A 21,531-nucleotide genomic window follows, 5' to 3' on the forward strand; every position below is an offset into this window, starting at 1 on the left:
GCATGACTTACCATCCGCTGCAGCATCATGTTGGACATTTCAGTCGCTCCTTTTTTTTAAATTTTTCCCCGATGTACGTTGTTGTAAAATGACATTTATGCTTCTTGTAGCATTAGATGGTAGCTACACTGTTAACTCAAATTGCCTTCTGTTTCTGCTTTGCCAGCCACAGTGGATATATAAATGTGTTGCAGCATTGGAATGCCGAGTATAGTATCTGATACAATGTTGCTTTATTAACCTGGCATGCTACAATCATCACTGGATGTGTTACGTTGTTAATTATAGCCTTTGTTTTATCTTCCTCGTGTTTGTAAACTTTTCATCTTTCTTTCTTTCATGTCTTTGCAGCCGAATCTGAAGGTAAAATGAGTGTTTGCATGGTGTTTCAGTCCTCATCCCGCATTCTCTTAAACTGCCCTGGTGTTGGTCTAGCTTTCTCTTTGGTTACTCTAACATTTCTACCCCACTGAACTAATCCATTAAAATTAAAAACTTTTTGGCCTCTTTGCATTTTAAAGCAGTATTCCCGTCTTGGTTTATCACGACCAACATAAATAAAAAAATAAATCTTGTTATTTGTATAGCGCCAACTTATTCTGCAGCGCTTTCAGTAAGCTGGGTACTCATTTTACCGACCTCAGAAGGATGGAAGACTGAGTCAACCTTGAGCCGGCTACCTGAACTTGCAACCTTCATGAGTGAGAGCTTAGGACTGCATTTCTGCTGCCTTAACACTCTGCGCCACACAAGATGAGAATGCACCTCTGTATACCGTGGCCCATGTGGCTACTGGTACAGAAACGGCCAAGAGGGCTGCACTACTGTTTCCGTAACTCCCATAGAAGAAAATACTATGCTACACTGTCTTCATAACTCCTGTTCACTTCTCTAGGCGTTACAGAAACTGCATAAGTCAGCCTACTCAACTGTTTCCATAACTTCTGGAAAACCCCTGGCCATTGCGTACAGCCAGTCTGGGGAAGAGTGGGCTCAGATTTCAAGATAGATGTGGCTCCCTCTGGGACTATCAAACTTTTATGGCATATCTTGTGGAATATGTCATAAATACCCCTTTTAATGCTGAGATCTCAGACCAGTTATAGTTCTAGGTGAATTTAAGAGACACTTCAATCCTGCAACAAAGTTTTGTTCTGGGACTGGATGGGCAGTTATATTACCTACTCTTGTTCTCTGCAGATGTGCCCCACATCCACTGGTTGCGGGTCCCACTTTCAGCTGTTCAAGATGGCCGACAGTCTTCAGATAGCACATTCCAATAACAATTTTGACTTTTCTATGAACCAATCAGTCAAATAGCATCTGTTCTATATGGCACCATGGGGCAGATTTATGAAGCTTACTAAAAGTAAAACTGTCTTTGTTGCCAAGAGCAGCCAATCGTGATGCAGTTTTGATTTTCCAAGAGCATTATGAGGAGTGAAAGCTGAGCTGTGATTGGTTGTTATGGGCAACAAATAACGTTATCCTTTTCAACAGTTTCATAAATTTTCCTCCACGTGTTCTCAGTGGCTTCTTGAGATTTTAACCTCTTGTCTTGCCTGATTTTATTATTGGAATGCTCATACATAATATACATAAGTATATATTGTGTGTGTGTGTATATTGCCAAAGCGCAGAGCACCTGTAAGTGCTTTGTCTGGTCATTTTCTAAGTAATCTGACATTATTTTGATTAATACCAAATCATTATACTTTTATTGATGATTGAATGTCAGATGAATGAAAAACTATAGTCATGTCACAAATAAAAGTATTCATTCAGCTTGATCACAGCGAGGAAGGACATAGTTGGATGTTTCCATCTGGTGCTAGTCCATCGTGGCTCCCCTTGCAATAAATGTGTCAAGAACCACTAAACGTTAACATGATATATCCTAAACCCTAAATATTAAAATTTGCAGTTTCCAGCAACAATATCTAAGTGCTCCAGAATTCCCCCAGCCGCCTTGTTCTTCCTTGGAGGACATATGTTTGTGTGCTGCTAGTTGGTTTGGTGTCTTTGGCATTAACGTGAGCTCTGCCTTCAAATTAGTCAACAGGCCAATTAACAAGAAAACGCCAATGAAAGTTGGGGAAGATTGGGCAAAATTTGTCCACCAAATGGAGCCAGTTAAATTCCTGCTAACCCCTGTTTGTGCCCGGGCTGATACTTGATGGTTCGCTAGAAGTGAGCTAATTGTGGGTGATAAATACTCTAGATAAACAAATTGGCATTCCAATCAGTGTTTTCGTGGACTATTGATTCAGAAGGCACACCCAGTTGTCATTAGACTTCTGTCACACTGCCTATTAAGTCATGAACACTGGTCAGGGGATGCAGAAGAGCGCTCATTAGCGGTACCAGGTATTGCAGCAAGTGGCGCTCTGCCGGAAGAAACGTACGGGGATTTGCTGAGTATCTTTTACTCCCTCCCCCCCCCCCCCCCCCGAGTCGCTGCTACTACCTGCTGTAGCTTACTTGCTTCTACTTGCTGTAAAGTCAGAAAACTGCTGCGGATCCACGGCTGAATCAGATTCACAATCCGCCCCAGTGGTGCAGGTTTGAGGCAGAAATCCTGCAGATTTTGGTGCGGACCAGCAGTATTTCCGCCACATGTGAACGCACCCATAAGATGGATATTTTAGGATTTTAGGACAACTCTCCCACTACTGGACTATTTTCCAGGTGTTTTATAACTAGTTGCAGGACTGTGAGGAGGAGGTGGATGAGGAATAGCTGGCGCCTCTGGACAAACATAGAAGAGTTCTATTATCTAGTTCCCAGCTTTGATAGCAATCTAAAATACGATCAATGGAAAGCGGGAGAAATTGCTCTGAATTTTTGTGTATTTTCTATGTTTAACGTTCTTTTAAGGGTTTTTTTGTAATCTGCATAGAAACCTATTTTAGTAGGTCTGCTTTAATACATCTGTCAAATAATGGGTCTGATGTACTGAAGTTATTGTACAATAGGGTTCTTACATGTAATAAAATGTCAGAGAATCAATGTTTAAATTCGGCCTGATATGTGGTTTATTTGGTTTGCACATTAAGACCGCTCTCAGACAGCCCGCTTTTTACCGCTGTGGTTTAAATGCCGTGCTAATCGCAGTACAGCGCCTCCATTGATTTCAATGGGGCTTCGTAGACCTGCGCTTCGAGTGCTGTCTGCTCGATTATCGTGCATTTTTAGCACTTTTTGGGTGGAGTATCATCACTCCTTAAGGAGAGCACCTAGAAGGCGAGTGAGGAGACTTATAAGGCCAACCATGCTCCTCTGGGAAATATGCAAATAACGAAGATGCAACAAGGCTTCTGCACCGCCAACTATTGGATGGCAGCATTCCTGCAAATCAATGTTTGACCCTTTATACAGGTCTATGCAACAATGATTGGGAATTGAAAACCAAGTCAGAGTTCATACACAGACAGCTGTTTCGGGGTTTTGCCCCTCATCAGTGTGCAGTAGGATTCTGGCTTATTTAGTGAGAGGCCTATGATGTGGGTCAGGAGGGGTAAATAAATATAATTAATGCCCAGCACCACCACTCCTCACGACACTGTTTGGTCGGACTATCTACATGCATCAGCCGCCAGGAATCTGAATGTATTCCTCACTGGATCCAAACAACGTAAATGATGCGGCAGCATCCAAAGTGGTAAATTTAAAATTCTTTACTCTCCCATGGCAGACAAAACAGAAGGCAGCGGCGTCTCCACTTGGATGGTCTTTTTCAAGATACTGAGCAACGTTTCGACTCGAATGGTCATTTTCAAGCTTTTTCAAAACCTTCTGTTTTATATGTCATGGGAGAATAAAGAATTTTGAATTTAGCAACTTGGATGCTGCCGCATCATTTTCTTCGTGTGGCTCGGGAGGGGGCTCCTCACTCCTTAAGGAGAGCACCTAGAAAGTGAGTGAGACATATAAGGCCATTCATGCTCCTCTGGGAAATATATTTCCAAATAGGAATATGTAGGTATTTCCAATACCTCCGCAGCGCCACCTATTGGATGGCAGCATTCCTGCAAATCAATGTTCAACCCTTCCTACACGTCTTTGAAACCATGTTTTTTAATGCACCTCATCACCCATCACAATGATGGGGTGTGTTAAAAAAACATAAAAGATTTTGAATGCGCCATTTTGTGAATGCATGCGTGAGAGCAGCCTGATAGCAGCTAGCACAATTCCAGTGAACACTGCTCCCCATAGACTCTGCTGGTGCCTAATATGAGACATCAGCAGAGTCTGTTAAATAAGACAGATGGGGATAGATCATGTGCCTACTTACTAAAACCATACTGGAGAAGAAGAGGGGCACAAGGTGTAGGAGACAGGGTGCTTTTTCCCAAGGACGTTATTTTATAGCACCACTTAGTGCAATCCCTTACTTCACGATTATTAACAAGGTCTGTTGCTTGGTTGCGATACCAAGAAATTTCTTGTTTCTGGTCACCTACCATTCTCATCCTAATACTTTTCTAATTCCGTTTACAGAAGAGAACCAACAAGTACAGACGGACGACCTGGGAGTCCAGTTCACAGAAATGTTCATCAAACAACAAGACAATGTCACAATGTTACTATCCATTTTAGAGGTTAGTCTTTGTTTGCCTTCAGCTGAAAAGAAGGCCTAGAGTAAAGAGAACTTCGAACTAGCTGTGTGTGTATATATGTATGCATGTATATATATATATGTGTGTGTGTGTGTGTGTGTGTGTGTGTGTGTGTGTGTGTGTATATATATATATATATATATATATATATATATATATATTATGCATGCATGGATGCAAATACCATAAGAAAGATGGTACAATACTTCTACAGCACCACCTATAGGATGGCAGCATTCCTGCAAGTCAAATCTGACTTTCTAACAATTCTTAACAATGATTGGGAATAGAAAACCATACAAAGACAGCTGTTTCGGGGTGTTTGCCCATCATCAGTGTGCAGCAAGTTTCTGGCTTGGCTCGTGAGAGGCCTGCGATGTTGGTCAGGAGGGGTGTCATGTCTCCTTAAGGAGAGTACCCAAAAACGTGTGTGGAGACTTGGAACTTTGGCTCTAGCTCATTCATTTTCTATTCATGGTTGGTATTCTGCCAAAGTCAGAGGAACTTTAGTCCTTTTCAACTTTAGAATGCTGTGAATGAACGTGCCGAGCGGTTTGAGCACTACAATATAGAATCTATGCTTGTAGCAGTGGCCTAAAGATCTCAGTATGCCATGTTCATGACTAAAGTATTCTAACAGCACATAGCATTCTTTACGCCCCTCCCTACCTGCCAGCCTCCTGCATACTCTATCCTCAGTCCTGGTATACTTGCCAGTCATAATACAGCTCAGGTGAAGTTCATGTTAAAGAACTGGCAGGTCCTGTATGCTTCTTCCAGACAGGCCTCTTGTCCATGGGCGGAGCGAATTTCCCATGTGGATTTCCGCAGTGGGAGACCAGCAGAAATCATTTGTGGGAGATCACGGATGTAATGTTTTTTCCGTGCAGATGCACTGCGAATCATCCCCGTGGAAAAAAATCTGCAACCCCGCATCCCAGCCTTTTCTTCACCTCTTTAACCCCTTAATGACATGGCCTATTTTGCCGTTGAGGACCAAGCGATTTTTGGTATTTTTCCATCTCCATTTTTCAAAAGCCATAACTTTTTTATTTTTCCGTCGACGCGGCCGTATAAGGGCTTGTTTTTTGCGTGGCGGGCTGTAGTTTTTATCGGTGCCGCTTTTGGGTACGTAGGCTATATTGTAAAACTTTTATAATTTTTTTTAATGATAACAGGGAGAGAAAACACATCAATTCTGCCATATATATATATATATATATATATATATATATATATATATATAAATTTTTTTTTTTTTACAGCGTTAATCATGCAGCATAAATGACACACTAAATTTTTTCTGCGGATCGGTACGATTACAACGATACCAAAATTCTTATATATATTTTTTTTTTAGGTTTTTACACTTTTTTTCAATAAAAACCCTTTTTTTTTGGAAATCTTTTTTTTTCTCTATAGCTGCATTCAAAGTCCTGTAACTTTTTTATTTTTCTATGTGCGGAGCTCTATAAGGGCTTATTTTTTGCGAGATGAGCTGTAGTTTTTGTTGGTTCCATTTTGGGGAATGTACGGCTTTTTTGATCACTTTTATTGCATTTTTTGGGAGGCAAAATGCTAAAAATTAGCATTTTGCCTCTGTTTTTTAGCGTTTTTGTTACGCTTTTTGCCGTACTAAATAAAAAGCGTGTTCAACTTTTTCTACACATCGTTACAGACGCGTCAATACCAAATATGTGGGGTTAAAAATTTTTTTTTTACCTTTTTTTTATGCTAATATTAGAAAAAGCATAAAAAAGGGTTTTTTTTACATTTTTTTTTACATTTTTCTTTTTACACAATTTGAGTCCCTCTGAGAGACTTGCAGCACTATGCCTATGATCGCTGTCATAAGGCATGGCAGAGCTTACTGCTCTGCCATGCCTTATCGCTTATACAGCGATCATAGGCATTGGCAATACAGGACGCCAGTGTCTGGCGTCCTGTTGCCATGGTGGCAGGCCGGGCTCTCGCGATGACATCGCGAGAGTCGGCCGGAGACACACAGGGAGCACGCTCCCTCTGTGAACTCTTTCCCTGCCGCAATCTACTTAGATCGCGGCAGGGAAGGGGTTAACAGCGGGAGGCGCATCTCCAATGCACCCCCGCTGTTGCAGCGGGACGCTGGCTGTGACTGACAGCCGGCTCCCGCTGCGGGATAGCGCAGGATCATATGTGATCTCTCGCTATCCCCAGGACGTAACGGTATGTCCTGTTGCGGGAAGTACCAGGCTTCCAGGACGTACCGGTACGTCCTGGGGCGGGAAGGGGTTAATTGATTTTAACCTTCAAATCCGCAGTGCATTCGCAATTGTATTTGCAGATGCACTGCAGATCGTCAGAACCCATTGACTTCTATTGAGCCCGTCCGCACGGAAATGGAGCATGCTGCAATTCTGTTTTCTACATCAAATGATTCGTAAATCAAATCTGCATGTTTAAATTTAGTTGCGAATGCCAATGCTTCCCTATGGGCACTTTGAATTGCAGATCTTATGCGCGGGTGACCGTGCGGATTCTGCAAATAAAATCCGTCCATGGACATTGGGCCCAAGAGTTCTTTCACTTCTGCATTGGAACCTCCGGTTGAACGTTCCGTTACAGATCCAACACAAAATACCAGAAGCCTAGCAGCTGAGAGGAAAGCCAACGGACCCCATTATAGTCAATGAGGTCCATTTGGTGCTTTTCAGTTCCGTCTTTGGTCGGAGCTCTTCGGCCAGGGGATTCCCTTTTCCTGCTCCCCGAATGGAGAAGGAAACCAGAATCCCCGACGCAGATGTGAAACCACCCGAAGCTTAAAGGGGTTGTCCCGCGAAAGCAAGTGGGGTTATACACTTCTGTATGGCCATATTAATGCACTTTGTAATGTACATCGTGCATTAAATATGAGCCATACAGAAGTTATTCACTTACCTGTTCCGTTGCTGGCGTCCCCTTCTCCATGGCTCCGTCTAATTTCAGCGTCTAATCGCCCGATTAGATGCGCTTGCGCAGAAGGGTCTTCTCCCTTCTGGTCGGTCCGGGCACGAGCGGCGTTCTGGCTCCGCCCCTTCTACCCGTCATCGCGTAGCTCCGCCCCGTCACGTGTGACGATTCCAGCCAATCAGGAGGCTGGAATCGGCAATGGAACACAAGGAAGGAGAAGAAAATCCACGGTGCACCATGGGAGAAGACCCACGGTGCACCGTGGGAGAAGACCAGCGGCGCCCTCTTTAAAAGAAGAAGCTGCAGAACGCTGATGCAGGTAAGTGAAATGCTATTTTTAAAAACTAACCAATGCTTTCTTTTTAACAGGGCAGAATGCGGGGGTAAGTGGAAAAAAAAAAATTCGATTTCGCCGCGGGACAACCCCTTTAACTCTCCTATCAGACAGAAAATAAATCTTTTTACACCTTGTTTTCAAGGTGGCACTTAGTGACAATCTGTAAGTGAAAAGATCCTGTTGAAATTGTTACCTTAGAGTAATGGTACTTCTACAAGGTCAGATAACACTGTGCAACAATTTTTTTTTAAAAGATACATTTATGAAACTAATGTATATGTTTCTGTAAAGTTAAAACATGCTGATTACACCGGTAAAACTGAATAATAGCAGCTCGTCTCATTTTCAAGTTATTTAACCCCCTAATGACCAATTTTTTTTTTTGTAACTCCTTTATTTATCTATTGATGCAGCTGTATGAGGGCTTCTTTGTTTGTGGGACGAGTTGTATTTTTCAATGGTACTAAATCTACCATATAATATACTGAAAAACCTTTAAAAAGTGGAGTAAAATGAAGTCTTTTGTTCTGCGGTCCACAAACTGCAACAAAAATGACATGATAACTTTATTCTATGGGTCAGTACAATTACTACCATACCAAACCTATGTAGTTTTTGTTTGTTTGTTTGTTTGCTTTACAACTCTTTTTTTTTTTTTTCAAAGACCTTTAATATTTTTTTTAATTATTTTCTGCCGCCATCTTCTGAGTGGAATAACTTTGTACGTCCACATAGTTGTGCAAGAGCTCGTTTCTTGTGGGACTTCCTGTAGTATATTACCATTTTGGAATACATACGACTTTTTGATGGCTTTTTTCCTACATTTTTTTCTTGGAGACAGAATAACCAAAGAAGCGCACTTCTGGCGTTCTTAAATTTTTTTATTTTTTTTTTTAGACGTTCACCGTGCGGGGTAAATAATGCGGTTCTTTGATCAGACTTTTACGGACGCAGCAATACCAAACGTGTTTTTATTTTAGGATTTGGACTCTTATTTAGTCTAACCAATAACCTGTAAAAACAGTTCATTAATACAACTTATTGGTGGACAATCCGCAGGGTTTACGCCACATGAAAACATACCCTATACGTTACATTAACCTACGCTTATAGTGTCAGTCGGCACACGGTGTGTAACAGTAATTGCGAAATAGTTGCTCAATCACTTTGTTCTTTTTATTAAGCAAAGTTAATGGTGAGCCGACTGGATTAATTGTGTAGGAATATTTCCAAAAAATCCAATACAACGGCAATTGGATTACATTATTTCCCGTAATTAGAAAACCTTACGTGGCAGTAAAAAAAAACCCCTGATATCATATTTGAATTCAGCGCCCATCCGCTTATCTGTTACAGAAATTGTGTTGCACAGTGTAATCTGCCCATTCTAGTGACCACTGACCAACAATGAGCATGTCAGTCAGCACCCGTTACCTCCATGTGCATAGGCAGACTATATGCTCTATGGGGACGACCAATTGTTGGGGTGATTGTTCGTTCCCGTACAGCTGTCGATCTGCTGTATGTCTCCGAGTTTACAAGCCGCGATGTACAGCAAGAGTGTGTATACTCACATAAACGAGCCTATTTGTTTGCTAGTTTGTCCGCCATACGTTTATGCCTTTACACAGTGGGACACTTGGGCCCGTAATCGTCCCTTGTAAAAGGATTATTAGGGACAGGCAAGCTGACCCTCCCGCAGGGTGAAAGAGCAGCAAGACTGTAAAAGATAAGTGTTGACTATGTAGACAAATGCCATAATGTGTACATTTTTATGTTCTATATGGGTTTATTGAAGAATTGAGACTGCTCAATGAGTGCTCCTGGAATTCTTCTGTACTCAGATAATAGGGGAAATGGTAACTTTTCTATGTTCTTTGATCCTTTCCAGTTCACACTAGTACATTTATCTAGGAAAGCAAACTGCACCCATGTTTAAAAATGCATTTAAATTCAAGGTCGGAGGGCAAACAGTACGTATCTTCCCAGACTTTCCCCCCCCCCCCCCGGTTCGGCGCGAGACAACCCCGATGCAGGGGTTAAAAAAACAACCCGCACAGCGCTTACCTGAATCCCGGCGGTCCGGCGTCTTCATACTCACCTGCTGAAGATGGCCGCCGGGATCCTCTGTCTCCGTGGACCGCAGGGCTTCTGTGCGGTCCATTGCCGATTCCAGCCTCCTGATTGGCTGGAATCGGCATGTGACGGGGCGGAGCTACACGGAGCCGGCATTCTGCACGAGCGGCCCCATAGAAGACTGCAGAAGACCCGGACTGCGGAAGCGCGGCTAATTTGGCCATCGGAGGCCGAAAATTAGTCGGCTCCATGGGAACGAGGACGCTAGCAACGGAGCAGGTAAGTATAAAACTTTTTATAACTTCTGTATGGCTCATAATTAATGCACAATGTACATTACAAAGTGCATTAATATGGCCATACAGAAGTGTATAGACCCACTTGCTGCCGCAGGACAACCCCTTTAAGTTTCTTTGTTGGTTTTCTGGGGCAGGCCTAACGCCCCTCACAAAGTTTTGTATTATGGGATCCAAACCTGTCCTAAGTTTGGGGGAATGGGTAGGGTGGGAAGGGGTTTTTGTTATGGTTCATACATCTAAGATAACTATTCTGCTTTATTGTCCTTTTTGGCGCGACTCATCTTTCAGTGTTATGCGGGTGTTCTGCACAAACAATGTCCAACTCTATGACAATGGCTAGTACGCATCTCAAGTTGATCTCCTGGAATGTTAGGGGCTTGAATTCTAAATTTAAAAGAGCCTTGGCTTTCAACTTTCTGAAAGTTAATTCTTCCCACATCATACTATTCCAGGAGACGCATTTGCAGGGCTCAAAGATACTGGCTCTTAAGAGGGCCAATATAGGCTCTGCGTATCACGCTACTTATTCCAACTATGCCAGAGGAGTCAGCATGCTGGTAGCTAAATCAGCCCAATTTGTATTCCGACAAATCCACATTGATTCTGGGGGTCGGTTTCTGATCCTTCAGGGCACCTTTTATGGCCGGCTCCTCACGATAATCAATATTTATCTGCCGCCCCCCGCTGATGTTAAAATCCTTACTGACGTAATGACCCAGGTTGTCTTGCTTGAACCTGCCCCAATAATATTTATGGGGGATTTCAATCTTATTTTAGATCTGGTGCCGGACCGTTTCGCTCCAGCTGCTTCTATATCAACCAGGTTGCTTACGTGGGCTGACTCCTACTTGCTGCAGGAAATATGGCGCCTGCGACACCCACATGACACTGCTTATTCATGTCACTCCCTAACATATAATTACTTTTCCCGTATCGACCTGTGTTTTGGCTCCCTGGACTGTCTCCCTATGGTGCGGGATGTGTCCTACCTGCCCAGAGGTGTATCAGACCATTCCCCACTCCAGCTGGTTCTTGACCTTGGTGTGGAGGGCTCTCGCCCTTTGTGGAGACTCAGCCCCTTGTGGCTGGCACAGGGAGAGATACATGAGTATGTTGAGCAGGAGGAAGGGATGTACTGGGAGGTCAATGAGGGGACTGCCTCAGAACTGACTGTGTGGGATGCCTTTAAGGCCTTTACCAGGGGGTCTTTTGCATCCGCCATTGCTGAATATAGAAGATCTCTGCAAGCTGCCCGATTGGACCTGGAACGCCGCCTTGTTGCAGCGGAAGCCAGGCACATAGCAGATCCTTCCCCAGAAGCCTACCTGGACTTAAATAACCTACGGCGGGAATACAAATTACTACTTGCTGAGTATACCAAAAAGAAGCTTCTTTACTCCCGTCACCAGGTCTTTGACCAGGGAGATAAGAACGGTCATTTGTTGGCCTATTTAACAAAGGAGGATCAGACATTGCCGCCAATCACGGTGGTGCGCGATGCTTTGGGGACCCTGGTGGATAATCCCAAACTGATCAATCTAACGTTTGCCCACTTCTATAGTAATCTTTATACTTCCAAACTTAGCTGCTCGGATGAACAGCTAATAGCTTACCTTGGTAATATCCCCTTCCCAGCGCTGAGTCAAAGTAGTGCCACTTATTTGGATGGGGACTTGAGTATAGAGGAGGTAATGGATGCTATCAAGTCACTCCCCAATAGGAAATCGCCAGGGTTGGATGGACTCCCTGGGGAATGGTATAAAAAGAATGCGGATTTCCTAGCTCCCCGGCTTCTAACGCTATATAATTCTATTCTGCGAGATGGTGCCCTGCCGGACACCATGCGCAAGGCCATAATTGTCATGATTCCTAAAGCTGGAAAAGATCCTGCAGATTGTGGTTCCTATAGGCCCATCTCGCTTCTTCACAACGACGTTAAAATTTTGGCAAAAATACTGGCGATTCGCATAAACTCCGTTCTTAATGAGATTATACACCCTGACCAATCTGGCTTCATGCCTGGCAAAAGTACAGACATGAATCTAAGGCGGCTTTTTGACCATCTGACATGAACACTCTAACTGCGGGAAACGCACCCTGGTATTTATAGACCAGGCAAAGGCCTTTGACTCAGTAGAGTGGAGGTACTTGTGGGCAGTGATGCAACGGTTTGGATTTGGGCCAGCATTTATTAGGTGGGTAAAGATCCTATATGACTCCCCAGTAGCCAGTATCAAAACCAATGTCCATGTTTCTGCCCAGTTCCCCCTCGGTAGAGGCACACGACAGGGTTGCCCCCTGTCCCCTGCCCTGTTTGCCCTTGCTATAGAGCCCCTTGCAATTCGGGTCCGGACCTCACCGGTAATAAAGGGATTTAAACTTCACAATTATGAAGAGCGCATAGCACTATATGCTGATGACACCCTCCTCTTCCTTCAGGATCCAGAGTCCTCTCTTGATTCTGCACTCGCCATTTTTGACACATTTGGCCTACATTCTGGTATTCGGGTCAATTGGGACAAAACCCATTTAATTGTGATAGACTCTGCGGCGGCTGAGCTCCCTTTGCCCGCTCCACTAAGCTGGACAGCTCAGACAACCTATTTGGGTATAAGAGTGTCGGTGAGGGTTTCTACCTTCTTTGACCTTAATTTAGCTCCCCTCCTTAAATGGGCTGAGGGAATGGTGACGCGTTGGGCCTCTCTCCCGATCACTCTAGTGGGCAGAGTCAATTTGTTAAAGATGAAGCTACTACCAAAATTTTTGTATGTCCTGCATAACTCCCCTGTCCTGGTCCCAACCAGATTCTTTCCCACGCTTCGTGGGATTGTACTGCGTATCCTGTGGAGAGGCTCCACCCCCAGGATTAAATTGGAGACCTTGTGCCTCCCGGTGAGCTGGGGAGGATTAGCCTTAGCCCACTTCTACTACTACTACTATCTGGCCAGCCAGTTGGTGTATGCTGGGTGGTGGCTGACTTCATCGGATTACAATCCGGTGGTGGGACTGGAGCGCAGGGTGGTGGGGTCTGCTGATGCATGGCCCCTTCTCTCTTATTGCCCCCTTACCTGACCCCATGCTGGTAACACTTAAAATATGGCACAAGGCCTTGCAGCTGACCCCTGTAGTGGAAGTCACATGGTCCCCACATACTCCTTTGTGGGATAATCTACACTTGCCGCACCTGCAGCGCTTTACAGAGTCTGCATTCTGGAGAGCTCATGGTATTAATGTACTATCGGACATAGTCAGTGAGGGCATCTTCTGCACTTTCCTCCAGCTTCAGAAAATCTACAACCTGCCTGAGCACTCCTATTTCAGGTACTACCAGCTACGACATGTAATCAGGGCTCAGTTTCAGGGCCTGTCCATACCGATGTCCCTGACTCGGTTGGAAGGCTTGGCACAGATGTGCAACCTAGTAAGACCACTGTCCAGTTTCTATGCCCACTTGGTGCAGTGTCTTGCCCTGTTGAGGGAGAGGGCAACCCAGAAGTGGGTCATTGACATTCCTGATCTGTTAGCGGAGGAGAGTGAAGACATATTGGCGAGCTCTGGTCCTCCTTTGATTAGTGCTAGAGATAGGCTTATCCAGGTGAAGTTCCTACACCGTATATACTACACCCCATCCAGGCTACATGTAATGGGTCTGCTCCCCTCAGCGACCTGTCCCCGATGCTTAATTGCTGATGGGACCATCATGCACATGTTCTGGGACTGTGGTGTCATGCGAGACTACTGGGGGAACATTCTTGTATTTATGGAGTCTCACCTGGGGGCCCCGAGGATCATGCACCCTGGGGTGTGCCTCTTTGGGCTTGTTGGAGACCTACCAGTGGCAGCCGCAACCCGCACCTTATATAAGCTACTGTTTTGCTATGCTAAGAAGGTGATTTTGTTAAATTGGAAGCACCCTGGTAGGCCGACCAGAAACGCATGGATCCAGGTGGTGAACTCTGTGCTTCCAATGTATCAACTGACTTATATGGCCAGGGGATGTCCTGAGAAGTTTGACAAGGTTTGGGGGCACTGGATGAACTGTCCGGCAACAGCAGCAGAGATGCCTGTCTAGATATTGGGAATGGATATGGTGAGGGATACCCGCTTGCACCGATCTACCGTTTAGGCTAACTCTTTTTTTTTTTTTTTCTCTTTTTCTTTGAGTCGCGCAGGGTTGTTGTTTAAGGGGGGGGGGGGGGTTGTTCTATCTATTTTTTTTGCCACTTTTTTGGTTGTTTTGTCTTGTTTTTTCCTTCTTCCTTTTTCTCCTGGTGTCTTGGGGCTCCGGATTAGGAGCCCTCCCTAGTATGGGTTTGTTCCATTATGAGTAGTTGATAAATGTGAAAATGAACAGCCAAGTATTATGTTTTATGAGAAATGCACATGAATATGCGAGACACTCAGTGTTTTCACTTTTGTCTTTTTTTTTTCACTTCTCATGTACTGTAATGTATCAGCAAGGTGTGCATTCTTTATGATGTCTGCTGTTACTGTATATTTGTCTTTTGGCTAAATAAATGTTCCTTTAAAGAAAGAAAAAAAAATGCATTTAAATTCAATCAATGTGTTGAGTTATTCAATTATAATTTAAGACTTTTTCCACCCAAATTTTGTATTTTTTTTTTGTGGCAGGTTTTAGGTTGTAGCCCTTTGTATGGGTTCACCTGGATGTCAAACCAGAATTTTTGTTTCAAAGTACACTCAGTACTTATCTATGCTTTGATTACTCTTGCAGGAGTTTGATTTTCATGTACGTTGGCCGGATGTGAAACTACTGACATGCCTTCTGAAACAGCAGGGACCTCAAGTTCAGCAGATTATTCTTGTCAGTCCAATGGGTAAGTGACGTCTGCTTTGCTGTCACTGGTGTCTTTTCACTTCTTGCATATAATGTGTTCTATGGATCCTTTACAATCCCCTATTAGGTGCACTTCTGTAGTGACAGATATAATTTATTGATTAGTTATCACTATCGCAGACCTCTTTAAAGTCCCTAAACAGTAGAATACCCTGATGGAGGTACTATAGTGATCATAATTGCATCCACTAAATATTCCTCTAAGGACTTATTCATACGGGCGAATGTGATTTCAGGCAGTAAAAACCTGAGCGACTTCTTTTCAAGTTTATGTTTACCTCAGTTTTTGTTACATTTTTGCGTTTTCTTTAAAGGGGTTGTCTCGCGAAAGCAAGTGGGTCTATACACTTCTGTATGGCCATATTAATGCACTTTGTAATATACATCGTGCATTAAATATGAGCCATACAGAAGTTATTCACTTACCTGCTCCGTTGCTAGCGTCCCCGTTGCCATGGTTCCGTCTAACTTCGGTGTCTTCTTGCTTTTTTAGACGCGCTTGCGCAGATGCATCTTCTCCCTTCGGCTGGTCTTGGAAGCATCGGCGTTTTGGCTCCGCCCCCTTGTACGCATCATCGCGTAGCTCCGCCCCATGATGTGTGCCGGTTCCAGCCTCCTGATTGGCTGGAATCGGCACATGACGGGGGCGGAGCTACGCGATGACGCGAAAAGGGGGCGGAGCCAAAACGCCGATCCTTCCAAGACCAGCCGAAGGGAGAAGATGCATCTGCGCAAGCGCGTCTAAAAAAGCAAGAAGACACCGAAGTTAGACGGAACCATGGCAACGGGGACGCTAGCAACGGAGCAGGTAAGTGAATAACTTCTGTATGGCTCATATTTAATGCACGATGTATATTACAAAGTGCATTAATATGGCCATACAGAAGTGTATAGACCCACTTGCTGCCGCGAGACAACCCCTTTAAATGTTCAAAAGTCATTCGAGGGTAATCTGTTCACTTGCATCAAGAAAAAGGAAAATGGCCCAACTGGATGTCATCTAAAACTTCATTTGAAGTCAATGGGTGTTTTAAAAAAAATAAAACAGTGTACACATGCTATTCAAGTGCATTTTTTTTTCATGTATCCAGATTGTGAAAACACCCCAAAATATGAGATGCTGCAATTTTTTTTAACGCGGACCATCGTTCTGTGAAAAATATAGCACGTGTGAATGACTGCACTCACTTGAATGGGGCGTTAAACTAAGTGCCAACAAGAAGACTCTAAAGAAACATGTCTGCCATGTTGACAAGCCCTGCATTTTATTTTTTCAGGTGTTTCCAGACTTATGGATTTGCTAGATGACTCTAGAGAGGTGATCCGTAATGACGTAAGTAATGATCCAGACTTAAAAAGGGGTTTTCTGGCAGCGTGTTTTTTCTTTTGGGGGGGGGGGGGGGGGCTTTATAAGTAAAACACCGCTCCTTATGCAGTTAAATAACTAACAGTCATATACTCGCTGCTCTTTACTGTGTCCTGCACAGGCTGTAGCCACAACCGTTTTACGGGATGTCACAGGCGCTGCAGCCAACGATCGAGCGCTATGACTTCCCTTAAATAAGCTGGGACAACCTGACGTCAGAGGGCAGAACCGGAGTGCTCAGCGCCCATCCAGTTAACAGAGGCAAACTCTCAAAAGTGAAAGAAAACCCATCAGCTGCTTCCCATGCACGATTAATTTCTACACCGCTCATTTATTCCACTTTCACTCCATTCAGCTTTAATGCGAGTATATAGCCAGGTAACATGGCTGCCTGTGGGAGATTGGTACAGCGTATTCCACATACAAAACATGCTCGTGGAATACGCTATGCCGACAGTCGTGTAAGCCTAGCCTTGAGTGAATATGGATTTTCCTAGTAACTTCCTAGCAATGTCTTCAACCTCCAGTATATGAAAAGAAGGGTTTGGAAGGAAAAATGTGCAGAATAGGCTAATAAAACATATTGCAAAAATGCTTAGACTTGCCTATTCTGTACAAAAACAAAAGGCAGTCCTACTATAAGGATTACCATGAGGGGGCTGGTGCAGTGTTTGGTAAACCTTCAGGAGTTTCACTCACAGACAATCAAGTTCATTGACAGTGTGGTATTCCCAGTTTTGCTTTTAAGGCATCTCTATAGGATATATCATAAATATCTGATAGGTGCTGGCCACACCTCTGGGACTCTCACTTGTTGGGAGAACAGATGTCTAGAAGACCCCATTCTATTGTTGGCCACATTTCTTCGGTACTTTCCTTAACCCTCGTAGACCCCTGTGGAAAGGGCTGTGAGGAAGGGAGGCCATCTCTCCATTGACTCCAGGCTTATATACCTGACCTCTATACAGACCTATAGGTACAGCATGGGGAGTACTACATAGTATTTTGTGGGATAACCCTATTATCACATATCCACAGTATAGCTGACAAATATATAATTGTTGAGGCCCCACTGCTTCTTCCTCATTGTATGACTTCCGAGTCTGAATGAAGTGGTGCTCCAGCATGTTCCTTGTTGCTGCTTTTGAAGTCTATGGAGCTGATGGATACAGCTGAGCTCTTTGCTTGTTTATCTCTGTAAGTCCCATAGACTTTAAAGGAAGCCGCATTTTGCATGTGTGACCACAGCTCCATTCAAATTCCTTCAGGACAGGATCTCAGGACCCCCATCCTAGTGGTCTTTGGGGATCCACAACGATCATACTATGGAAAGGTATCAAATGCATTTCGTAGGGTACTCCCTTTTAATGAGTTGTCTTTATTGCTTTTCAGTGTTGCACTTCTTAATCAAATTCCATTTTGTGTTTCTAATTTTTGGGACTTTCTTTTATTACTAGCTATACTTGGCCTCCATGTAATAACAGTAATGTAATAACGATTTTTCATACTCATTAAAAGATTTTCCCAAGTTAAAGAATGCACAGAGGATAGGGAATGCTTAAAAATAAACTAAGTTGGACTCGCTGCTCTGTTCTCTAATCCAGTGCCACCTCATTCATTGTTGGTATTTGTTTACATGGGCTGCAGTGTAAACGTTCTGTATACATATGTGACCACTTCAGCCAATCGCTGGTCTCAGATTTATACAACTTGAGACTGCTGAAACTAGTGTTTGGCTGCAGCTATCACTTGTATAAATGGACACATCATTGCTGCAGTCTGTCAGCAAAGACTAGCGGTGATGATGAGAGCTGTACAGGCAGGGGAACCAAGCACTGCGTGTAACGTAAATACTGTTTTTTTTTTTTGTTTTTGTTTTTTTTTTTTATAAATCTGCATTTATTTTTTTGTGGAAAACCTCATTAAGAAAATCCCCATTTTATCTGGAAAACCCCTATAAAAAACATCTGTTATGGCAATGATGACTTGAAACAGAGTTGCTTGCTCAGCTGACAGTGCATTCCCTTATTATTCTTTAGGGCCTTCTATTGCTGCAGCAACTGACAAAAAGCAATGCTGCTATACAGAAAATCGTAGCCTTTGAAAATGCTTTTGAGAGACTCCTTGACATCATTACAGAAGAAGGAAACAGCGATGGCGGTAAGTGTGTGCGGAGTCAGTCAGTCATTCACAACGATGAATAAGGGATACACAAAGTACATTATAAAGTACGTTAAGAGAATGGTTTCCCCGCACTGCGTCGACTGTCACAATGGGTGCCACAAATTGGAGTCTGAGGCTGGGTTCACCCAGGGTGGATTTGCCGTGGAAATTCCGTCCGGAATTTCGCTGCGGCAAATCCACAATGCGGCTGCTAATCCCAGGATTGGCCTGCCATGTGGACGAGATTTGTAAAAAATCTCGCCCACATGGGACGTCTAATCTGTCGCGCCAAAGCCGGCGCTGCAGCGCGGACTCCTCGGCCGCACCATGTCAAATTTATTTATTTATTTTTTCCCATTGCGGCTGCATTTACCTCTATTAGAGAGCTGGCCGCAACGGAAAAGCGTGCGGCCAAGCTGCTCCAAAACGCACAGCTAAGTGCTGTGGGTTTAGAAGCAGCGTTTTCCCAGCTGAAATCGCGAGGTTTTGCCGGTAATACGTCCCGTGTGACCCCAGCCTTAAAGTGGTTTTTGTACTTATGGGAACCCCTATCTAGTTTACACATCATGTGTGAACCAACAGCTATAGGGATTGGGCACTAGATATATAGAGAATTTCTTTTAAATATTTATCCTATTAATATTTAGCTCGGGGCTGTGAAGTCAGAGTCCCATTTTGGTGGATTTGGAGTTGGAAGAAATGTACCAACTCGGCTTATAAAAAAAAAAAATATATATTATAAATAAGGTGTAATTAATTAAATTCATAATGTGTTGCATCTTTTGTTTTATAGAACTTTAATAAAAAATTTAAATGTCTTCTAAATGTTTTAGTCATCTAAGCGCCTATTTATAAAAAACCATTACAAAACCTGACCATTTTAATACAGTAAATTTATCACTTAAACAACATGAATCGTACATAAAGGAGTCGGAGTCTAGGACAATTGAGGAGTCGGAGTGTGAGGTTTGCCTTACCGTCTCCGCAGCCCGATTCAAACCATATAATTTGGAGGTGGATGGGTGTGTAACGCAATGCTGAAGTTTCCATGATAATAAAAATAATACATTTTAATATTATCATGTTAAAGATTACTTTTCTTTTACTATTTCACAGGTATTGTAGTAGAAGATTGTCTATTGCTGCTCCAGAATCTACTAAAGTACAACAACTCCAATCAAAACTTCTTTAAAGAAGGCTCCTACATTCAGCGTATGAAGCCGTGGTTTGAAGTGGGGGATGACAACTCTGGCTGGTCTGCACAGAAAGTAACAAATCTTCATTTAATGCTGCAGGTATACATCCTATGTTTAAACAAGCATGAAATGTAACCCCTTCCCAAAAGTGGACTTTACATGTACATCATAAGTGGAAATGATGTAAAAATAACTGTATGTATACACATACCATTATGATGGAAGCAACCCCCCTCCTCCCCACCCACACACTTTTGATTCTCCTTTAAGAGAATGGGGGCCTATGGATATGTTCAGCACCAAGAGCCTCCCTGGTACACACACCGAGCTCTGAACATAGGTTAATCACGTCAAGCAAATGTGAACTGAATTGTGATTGTGTTTTTCTAATCTAAATCATTGGAATTTACAAGTCTTCAGATTTTTAACTAATAATTGAGTTTTCTATTTGCAGTTGGTAAGGGTGCTGGTATCTCCAGGGAATCCTCCAGGAGCAACTAGCAGTTGTCAGAAGTTCATGTACCAGTGTGGATTGCTGCAGCAGCTCTGCATCATATTGATGGCTACTGGGGTCCCTGCAGACATTTTAACGGAAGTAAGTATCTTCATATCCCCATACATATAGACTGGTAATATGATTTTAAAAAAAACCACTGGCTTAAAGGGATATTCTAATCTTAGTGTCTGATAGATGCAGGTACCACTTATCGCTACACAAGGGGTCAAAATTACAGAAACTGTTGAACTGGCTGTTTATACTAGATTTCCATAATTTATGTTCACTCCTATAGTAGTTACAGAGACTTCATATAACAGTCAGTGGCCATGGCATATTGGCTAATATTTTCATCTCAGTCATGTTTGGCTGAGGTGTGAATACCCCTTTTGAGACTCATATGTACCATGAACTTGTGCTTTATTGGGACTCCAGACATTTAATATTGGTATTAAAAATGACAAATGTGCATAGGCAATCATGTAAGAAAAAGTATTAAGGGGGTTTCCTGCTAATGAACTAGATCGCCTATCCACATAGGTGATAAATGTATAATTTCTGGCACTAAAACTAGGGACCCGAACCACTCCACTATTTCTGACCAGGGGACTTGGGATCCCTGTTTTAGTGACAAATAGACAAAAAAAATGTTATTAGATTTTAATAATTTATGATGAAATGTCATAAACAAAACTGTGTCTCCTCACCATTTTGCTGACAGTTGATAGAAACCTTGTTACCACCCAGAGGCTGAAAACTAAAGAGATCACATACTTTTAACAACTGCAGGCTTGCTACACTGTATCAAGTTCAATTGGTCATTTAGGAGTTAGTCTAAAAACCTACGTTATGGTGAACTATTGATCATCTTTATATGGATATAGTGTGCAATGAATTTTCTTTTCTGACTTTTTACATTCAAACTAAGTTGTTATTTACTATTGTGTTCAAAAGACCATCAACACAGTCTCCGAGGTCATCAGAGGCAGCCAAGTTAATCAGGACTACTTTGCATCTGTTAATGCTCCATCAAATCCTCCCAGGTAACCTTTAACAACCTACATTCTGATTATTGTTTCTGCTTAGTAGCTAAACCGGGGCACATGAACAGGTAGCCCTTAAGATTTGTTCTAAAGTAAGAATACTGTGACTGACCCGCCATCACTACACAGAATCCTGTTATGTAAAGT

The 21,531-nt window shown here is 43.0% G+C and overlaps 1 protein-coding gene across 4 annotated transcripts in view; it reads left to right on the plus strand.

Moving 5' to 3' along the window:
- USO1 (USO1 vesicle transport factor) overlaps positions 1-21,531 on the plus strand; it is a 73,917-nt gene that overhangs the window by 17,375 nt on the left and 35,011 nt on the right. For 2 of the 4 annotated variants that reach the window (XM_066574087.1, XM_066574088.1), the window contains exons 6-13: positions 352-363; positions 4,504-4,604; positions 14,998-15,100; positions 16,398-16,453; positions 18,526-18,646; positions 19,766-19,944; positions 20,300-20,440; positions 21,296-21,384. In XM_066574087.1, the coding sequence (XP_066430184.1) occupies positions 352-363; positions 4,504-4,604; positions 14,998-15,100; positions 16,398-16,453; positions 18,526-18,646; positions 19,766-19,944; positions 20,300-20,440; positions 21,296-21,384 (802 nt within the window). The remainder of the gene's footprint in view (positions 1-351; positions 364-4,503; positions 4,605-14,997; positions 15,101-16,397; positions 16,454-18,525; positions 18,647-19,765; positions 19,945-20,299; positions 20,441-21,295; positions 21,385-21,531) is intronic. The other 2 variants (XM_066574089.1, XM_066574090.1) reach the window with 1 other exon arrangement.

This window comes from Eleutherodactylus coqui, chromosome 7 (genome assembly GCF_035609145.1).
Source record: "Eleutherodactylus coqui strain aEleCoq1 chromosome 7, aEleCoq1.hap1, whole genome shotgun sequence".
In the NCBI taxonomy this organism is placed as follows: Eukaryota; Metazoa; Chordata; class Amphibia; order Anura; family Eleutherodactylidae; genus Eleutherodactylus; species Eleutherodactylus coqui.